The 8535-nt window shown below is 43.1% G+C and overlaps 3 protein-coding genes across 3 annotated transcripts in view; 1 reads left to right on the top strand and 2 right to left on the bottom strand.

The window, feature by feature from the left end:
* Positions 1–478: 478 nt before the first annotated feature.
* Positions 479–4912, bottom strand: LOC113217415 (TBC1 domain family member 5). The gene is made up of 14 exons (XM_026437310.2): positions 4742–4912; positions 4466–4613; positions 4125–4386; positions 3867–4037; positions 3671–3759; positions 3536–3586; positions 3347–3464; positions 3138–3262; positions 2921–3057; positions 2731–2837; positions 2548–2648; positions 2255–2420; positions 2007–2159; positions 479–1930 (listed from the first exon to the last, which is right to left on the bottom strand). The coding sequence occupies exons 2-14, from the start codon at positions 4567–4569 to the stop codon at positions 1640–1642; spliced, it is 1875 nt and encodes a 624-aa protein (XP_026293095.1). The 5' UTR covers positions 4570–4613; positions 4742–4912; the 3' UTR covers positions 479–1639.
* A 668-nt stretch (positions 4913–5580) lies between these two features.
* LOC113217402 (cuticle protein 19-like) lies at positions 5581–6786 on the top strand. The gene is made up of 3 exons (XM_026437291.2): positions 5581–5771; positions 6068–6229; positions 6321–6786. The coding sequence occupies exons 1-3, from the start codon at positions 5754–5756 to the stop codon at positions 6534–6536; spliced, it is 396 nt and encodes a 131-aa protein (XP_026293076.1). The 5' UTR covers positions 5581–5753; the 3' UTR covers positions 6537–6786.
* The window catches only part of LOC113217401 (alpha-tocopherol transfer protein), a gene marked incomplete in the record, with an annotated part of 13546 nt that continues 11786 nt past the window's right edge, over positions 6776–8535 (bottom strand). The window contains 2 exon segments of the mRNA XM_052269542.1: positions 6776–7490; positions 7666–7810. Of these exon segments, the coding sequence (XP_052125502.1) occupies positions 7435–7490; positions 7666–7810 (201 nt within the window).

Genomic DNA, 8535 nt, shown 5'->3' with positions numbered 1-8535 from the left:
AATTAATGTGTAGATTGGAGCTGTCATTGTGCAATGACAAAGTAGAACTGTTACTTAGAGTCCTTCTCACCTCGTCTACTGAGGGGTATACAGGGGAATACAGGGGATATCCTGACAGGGTTGTATGAAAGTTATTGAATAAACTGTGAAAGTTCGATGACAGGCCGTTTCACCCGTGTGATTCGTAAACAAAAGCTTAATTCATTTGGGAATCCTGGTTTAAGGTTTGAGGCGTAAGTTACCCTAGTGGTATTAGAAAATGCGCCAGTTGACAGCAGCATTTTATTTTATCATGTAGTATTGTACATCTTAAAAGAATGTAATGTATGGTTACCAAATCAGAATAAAAATCTTCCTTTCATGTCGTTACTCTAATGCTGCTTCAGTATTGATGTTGTTCTTGAGTCGCATTTGAGAATTGTCTTCTCTAAAACGTATTTGATAAATGAAATAGGGAAAATTTAAGATTGGCACTTCATTTTCTGATAACTTCAGTTTATATCACTCAAACTCAACATATGAGTACAAAACAATGAATCATGAGAAGAAGCTCAGCTCAAATCACAAGGAAACATGACAAAAATACCAAGAAACTTTTGTGAAACTAGATGAATGAAAAAAATACTCAAACATTCTTTCAGTCTTTGAGTAGCAGCACTAGGCTGACCGTGCAACAAAATGATGGCACAATGGCGCACTTGGATGACTAATGAGGAATGTCTTCACAAGTTTACTTCGAAGAAAGTGGAATACACTTCCACAAAAATAATAAAAGCATACAGATAAAATTATAATAAAAATTTTGATCAGAGACCAAGATTACAAAAAGAATGGTAACTATTTTGATCTCTGAGCACCCTACATATAATAATACATGATCAATATAGACTTCAGAGTTATTGCATACTTTACCCACATCGATTAAAACCAATTTACTTTCCAATGAAATCAGAGAAACAATACTCATTGTATATTGATGAAAACCTTACTGAGTAAGAAGTGAGCAACTCTTTACATACTGTTAAAATCCCAAAAATGCCATTTCAGTTCAATATCACATACCTAGTTTAGTCGTAATGACCAAAGAAGTGCTGTTGCCCTCTCCACCACTTGTTACAGTAGTATTCTTTTGACAGGCTAACTATATAATACATTTATAGAATTCTCAATGTAGATAAAGAAATAATTACTGAGCAGTTCAAAACTGAACTTTCCATAGAAAATAGAACTATTTTATAGCTTATTAAATCAGCCAATATTCATTGCTTTGCTATGAACAGAAGCTCTCACAGTAACAGTCTTTAGAGAACTGAAAACAGTCAACCACTCCATCACAAGGTTTAGAACCAGATCAACATGTGATAATAATTCTTTATAAATTTCTGAACAACATTTTAAAAAATCCATTAGAATCAATAAAAACGATAGATAGGCTACTACAAACACAGACTAGCACATTGACAGTAACTAAAACTCAAGTACTGTATTTAAAAAAAAATAAAAATATGGATGATGTTTACTCCTTGTAAAAGGTATTCCTTTTACATTCTTAAATTAATAAACATATAATTTCCAGAGTGTCAGGTATGCAAAGGTTTGCAAAGAAAAATTAGCCATAAAATAAACATGACTAGATCAGTCAAGCCCCTAAAACCCTGCGATAAGAGATATGAAGAGATACATCCTTTTCTGAGAAGTGGAGGCATAAAGCTTGTAGAGGATTGTCTAATGGTATATATGATGTTAATAACTGACCATCATACACTTTAATTTCCTCCAAAGGGCATTCTGAATGTATTAGCATTTCACTTGAGGGATTCCTATTCTCTGATGACGAAGTCATTCTTGGGGCCGGCTGTGCTTCAAATGCTGCCTCCACTTCTGGAGGCTTTGGTTTTGCAGGCAATGATCGCCCTAACTGTGAGCACAGCTGAAATACAAAAAACAAACCTACTTGTGATTGTAACTCAAGGGAAATCATAAAATATGATTGCGATGATTCATACCTGTTTTATACCATCTAAAGCTGCTCTCCCAGCAGGAGGCATATTTGGTGGTACAGTATGTTCAAGTGTGGCATGATGACGTTCCAAATGAGTATGAACATAAAATATGAGATTATGAAGGTGGCAAACTTCTGCCCTGGTTACCATTGGATCCTATATTATAATGATGGAATGAAATTTGTGAAACAAAATATTTATGAATTAAACATGACCATGAATGTACAATGAAAACTGGGGCAAATACTTACATTTAAAGTAAAGCCCTCCACAATAGATTGAATTCCCTCAATCTTTTCTGGACGAGATGGAGGTTTCTGAGACACAGTAACTTTATTATATGTGACAGGTGCGTAGAATTGAGATGATGAAGACTGCAATTCTTTCTTTTGAGACCACAAGCTTAACTTCTTGAATCTAAAAGAAGAAAATTAAAAGTAAGCAAAACAAATGTTTTGTAGGAAAACATATTCTTCAAAGCTGAAAGTCATCGGTCTAAAATTAGTTTAAAAGCATAAAGTGTAAATAACAATTTTGCTCATACCGGCCAGAGATTGTTTTTACTGGGATAGCATTCTGTCTTTGAATGTTAAAATTTTCTACTTGTTCTTTCTTGCCTGGATTGTCCTTGCATGAAGAATATTTCTGTTTGAAGGAAAAATACACAATTTAATATCAACATACTTGACAGAGATATTTAAACCACTTAAATTTGGAAAGGATGTACCCCAGGCTTCCACATTTGAAGAGCATTCTCAACCACAACCTTGACATCTACTCCAGGTGGGTATCTCATGAGCAACATCAAACAATCAGTGTCATCTTCTTCAAGTACTAAAAGAAAATGTTCGATACGGTTATCATTTGAGACAAAAGTAAGAACATTATACAGTAGATTGCATGTGATTAATAATTACATTGTTCCCTGATAGCCGACAGCATCGATACTACTATGTAATTCACAAGACCATCCCCTTCCGAAAACACAGAATCCCATAAATACAAAAGGTCCGGAAGAGCAAACTCCTGGCCAAATAGAAGTCGTAACCAACGTCTGGAAGGTATAACAATTTTGTTAGTAAAGTAACATGAAATATGACAAATAATTAACTAACTTCAGAAAGCCAGACTTACATGCCGAAAGCTTGAAACGGTATGTCAAGGTTTTTTAAATGAAGATATAGTTCTTTATCAAATTCAGAGAGCAAATCATCCCTTATATGGACTAATCTTCTTGTCAATTCTGTCTCGGATACATTCTAGTGGAAAAAGTATAGGAATAGTAGTTTAGCTTGAATGAAAAAGTACTGAAGTATATATTCTTAGATTAGCTGCACACTTACAATTGATTCACTGTTAAATATCACAGAGGAATTGGGGAATTGACCATTTGAAAGAGGGGTCATATTACGCACCCTATAACTTCCAGCAAGGTGGGACATTACCTTGCAAAACAACCAGCTAAAACATTTGAAAAATAGTAATTAGGAAGTTTATGGTATAAATGTGAATTAAGCTAAAAGGCTACTCACTAAACATCTTCCTCTAACCAAGCTGGATCCAGGATTTCTGCTGCACGGTCACTAATAAAAGAAAAAAAAAGTCAGTTTATTCTTCTCATGCTTTGAATAAGGTTTTTATCTTATGAAGATAATCAGAGCACGCACCTTACTGAGGATAATTCACGGGCACGTAAGAGAGACTTCTGATCCTCTTGTGTTACATAGAGTAAAGGTGCTAAAACTTCATGCATTCCCTAGAATATTTAAGAGCAAAAATATGAAGGGCAATAATGTTTACTTATTTGTCAACTTTTAAACGGAAGAACGTCTTGAAAAGTATTTAGATATGTATGCAACCTACTTGACGATAACAAATTTCTGGATGCTCTCGGGCATAGCAAAATAGTATATTGACCATGGTTGACTGTATACTTTCTGACCGAAAGAAGACCACATTTGGAAAAGTGCGTATAACATCTTGTCTGATAAGACCCCGCAGCTCCTTGTCACAGAAATATTGGTGCCATATACTCTGTATCAATTAAAAGAGAAACCAAAAATAATCTTCTAGGGAAATTATGCCAGGAACAGTCCACCCATACTTCAGAGTCAAACTCACAGAGGTACTCTGAGACAGTGGATTGTCTTCAATATTGGCTTGATGAGGGTCCACTGTTAACCTTTGATGAAGAAGTCTGTACGAATTTCTCTGCTGACGTAATATTGAGATCCAGAGTGAAGGAGATGTTGGTAGAGACCCTAGAAGAAGCCGCCAATACACACTTCTTATCCTTGATCCTTGAAGACGCATGGAAACTGCATGTGTTTGGAGGCTAGAGAGCCCACTTTCAGCGAGTTGAAATACTTCGTCCCACTCATCTCTAGAGAAAACAAAGAAATTTAGTTGGGGGGAAAATTTAATGAACAAGTTCATTTAGGAAAACAGAATTAACTCATTACCCATATTTTCTATTCCCATTGCACGTAACATTTTCATTGTTTTTCTCCAATCTTTTGTTCCCATGCAACATCACTGACAAAGCATCTCCTTCTTCATCTGACATTCGAAAGACTATAGGAACTTCAAATGGCACGATTTTACTAGAATCTGTGGACGGAAACCGAGACAATCTGAAGTGCTGTTATTTTTGTGGTACTTTGAACTATGCACAGCTGAGCTGACACAGGTTATATCAACGCCCCCCTTGGAGCTGAACAAAAATGAACGACTGCTACCTATCAGAAAACAGTTTCATTTATGCATTCTGCTACTACAGCGAGAAAATCAAGCCGACTTAATAATGTCGAACGTCCTAGGGAGTTGAGCAAAACAAGACTGTTGACGTCGCAGTTTACATGTGACAGACAACAACATCACTTACGAAATGCGATTATTCGCAGGAAGTGGCGCCATCTGCGAATACTTGGCACTGGAGAGCGCGCTCCTCCGGAACAGTTTAAACCCGGACGGGTAACGTTGAAGAGTGTCAACTTGGTGTCAATGTCATCATTAACTGTTTCCTTTTTTCGCAGAGTGGTTGAATTCGGCCGTGTAAGTGGGTAAGTGGATAGTACTTCCCGAATATGCTGTCATAATTTCATCGCTGGAAAAAGTCATCTCGGACGGCAACCGGACGAGGATGACGACGACGTCGGGGGCGTCGTCATCGACTGACGTCATTGCACTCGCGTGTGTGTGACACACGGACACGACGACTCCGCGGCGAACGTTTCCCGTCGGCGATTTCATTCCCGCTATCACCACTTTCTGTGGCACTCGGGGGGGCGGGGCACCCTCTGTTGAATCGGGGGCGGATCCATAGGCGAGGATCCAGGCCGCGCGCGCGCCGCCAGCAGCAGGGAAGGCATAAATGGTGTGTGTGTGTGAGCGGGCTCGCGGGTGCAGCTTGCGTGCGATGGACAGAGCGGTCCGCACTGCACTGCACTGCACTGCACTGCACTTACTCCTCGCTCTTTTCGCCATCATCCTTCCGGCCGGCGCGCCCGCTCTTTCCACACACGGAATGCTCTATCAGAGCAGAGCGCGCTGCGCCCGGGGCCCGGGGGCCTGGCCCGGCCCGGGGCCCGCCCCCATCGGCGCCGTGGTGCCGTGCACCGCACGCGCACGCACGCCAACGCCACCCCCCGTATAAAAGGAACGGCGCGCGCCTCGGCAGGGCACACTCACTCAGCACTCACTTCTCCGAGCAGGTCGCGGTGCACCCGGGCAGCAGCAGCAGAAAGCAATATGGCCTCCTCCCGCAAGGTAAGGAAGGCAGTGTTTACCCCCCAGTAGCTTGCAGGTGGTGTGTGTGTAGGGACTTTAAAATTGGAAATTTTTCGGAAAAAATTCCAAACTTTTCCAGAAAAAAATGGAAAAAATTGAAATATTTCCAAAAAAGTTTGGAAAAAATAAACTTCTATAGGAAAAATTCAGAGATTTTTCAAAAAAAAAAATCCTTTAAACTTTCCCAAAAATACTTTTCCGGGGAAGGAAAATCCCTAGGTATGTGTGTGTCGTGCTGGCTGACGCTCCGCTCCGTGTGCACCTCTCTGCTGCAGATGAACATCCTGGTGGCGTCCTGTGTGGTGCTGGCCACCCTGGCCACCACCAACGCCCAGCTCGGCCTCGGGGGCTACGGCGGCTACGGGGGCTACTCCGGGAGCCACGGTCACGCCGACACGTACTCGTACTCTAGCCTGCACGACGAGCCCCACGGCAGCGTAAGGAGCTCTCTGATTTTTCTTGAATTCCCTTTGATTTTTTTTTCTTGAATTTTTCTGACTGCTCGCGCCCTTCTCCTTTCCCCCGCAGGACCTGTCGTACGGCAAGTACTCTTACAAGTACGGCGTCCACGACCCCCACACCGGCGACGTGAAGAGCGCCTCCGAGACCGGGCACGGCGGGGTGGTGTCCGGGGAGTACTCGCTGGTGCAGCCCGACGGCGTCACCCGCACCGTGCACTACACCGCCGACAAGCACAACGGCTTCAACGCGCACGTGTCGCTGCACGGCCACGGCCATCATTGAGTGGAAAAAACAAACAAAACAAAAAAAAATAAATTGTGACCATGAAGGAGTCGCAATGCTGACGGGGTAACGAGACCAGCACATTGCGTTTCCGAAAAGCACTGCCTGTCGATAAGACTTATTGAACCGCCTGTGATAATTCGACTCTGATGTTTTGCAGCGACATGGAGTCTGAGTGAGAGGGCATATCGAACCTCTGAAAAAAAAAACTTTGCTGAGCTTTAAATAAAAAGGGAATATTTTCATAAAACTCTGAGCAATATTTTTATTTTATTGGCCCCCTTACTGCACGAAAGTATACAAAAATGTCAATGTTAATCAGATATACTCAAATCACAAATTGTTTTAAAAAATAGTCTATATATATCACATAATTACAAATCACACTGTAAGATGTCCCACACTCTTACTACAGCTAAAATACCTACAGACTAAAAAAAATACATAAAATTAACTGAACTAATAGTCCCAGCAACATGGTGCTCTCGACAATATCACGCGATCGCTTATCATGGAAGTAATAAGAAAACTATAAATGTAATGTCATGAGCTTGGGGATCATCTAGAAAGTACGTCCGTCATTCGCCGCTACGAACATGCCAAGTAGTTCCACCTCTGCAAGGTCTCATGACGCCTGGTCGGTAGGCAACATCTTGCCTGTAGGGCATTCATGTACTGTGGTGTGGCCTACCCGGAGTCTCGCAGGCGCTTAGCTCGCATATGAATATGAGAAAAACGGACGTACTTTCTGGATGATCCCTCGCGTGTACGATAATAGTTATAACATGGCTTATTGGATTAATTTGATCAATTGGCTAATATTAATTTTGGCGCGATAACAAATAAGTGAACGGGAAAGGACATTCCTCGATCCAAAATAATTAAGTGTTTTCCGGCCTCAGACGTAGTCCAGGGAAGGATCCTCATCGATTTTGTATCCCAGTCCTTTGAGCTCTGCAACACAAGACAAAGGCGACAGGTGTGAGTCCGTGCAAGGTCTGCACAGGAGGTGGAGGAGGGTGAGGGAAGAGGGGGGCTCTATCCATACCCCCCTTCCTTCACCTCTACCTCCCTCCATCGCCACTTCTAAGCAAAGCCTACTTCTGTGGCACCGGGCGAAAGTACGTACCTCTCCGAAACACGTTCCTGGTGCGCATGGCGTCCAGCCACTCGGTGTAGGGCACCTCGTGGCGCGTGCCTCCGTAGCGGGTGGGCAGGTGCTTGGGGTGGATGTGCTCGTGCAGCGAGGACATGTCGCTGCCGTGGAAGAACACCTGCAGCACAAAATAACCATCTCGGTAAAGAAAAACTTTTGTGATGTGTGTCCTCAATCAATAAATAGTGTAGTAGTTGACTATGGCGATGGGGTGTGACACGTTTGGAGCAGTGTGCTTTTAGTCTCCCTCCCGGCCGTCTCTGGCTGGAGGGGGACACGAATAACCTGACAAAACGGTCGTCACAACAACACTTTCCTTCTCCCTCCATCCATACAATCGCATAATCCTTCACCTCCCCGTCCCTTTCTACGATGCAGTTGACAACAATATAAATTGCGTTTCGCCACTGTGCCGGGGCTTTTGTCATTGGATTGGCATAACGGATGGGGCGGGGCGGGGCGGAGCGGAGCATGACTCGCATACGCTTCACCGCAGGCTCCCGGCCACACGCCACGGGGGTGTGCTCCGGTGGCCCCGGGCGAGCGTGACGGTGCGCTGTGCGCCTCCCGGCTAAGTACACAACTTCTTCCGGGTCCTTTTTACCGCTGCGCCCATCGCAGCCGAGTGGACGAGACGCGTCGAGACGTCGCCAGCTCTACCACACATGGGGCCCCTTTCCATGGGTTCTCTCCTATGGGTCCCTCCCATGATGGTGTTCCTCCTCCTATGCGTCCCTCCTATGGGGTTTCTCCTATTGATCTCCTCTTACGGGCCCCTCCCATGATGGGGTTCCTCCTATGGGTCCCTCCTATGGGGTCTCTCCTATTGATCTCCTCTTACGG

This window comes from Frankliniella occidentalis, unplaced genomic scaffold (assembly GCF_000697945.3).
Source record: "Frankliniella occidentalis isolate FOCC.00 unplaced genomic scaffold, Focc_3.1 Scaffold95, whole genome shotgun sequence".
Classification (NCBI taxonomy): domain Eukaryota; kingdom Metazoa; phylum Arthropoda; class Insecta; order Thysanoptera; family Thripidae; genus Frankliniella; species Frankliniella occidentalis.
The sequence above is the reverse complement of the archived record's forward strand: the minus strand, read 5'-3'. Positions and strand labels throughout refer to the sequence as shown.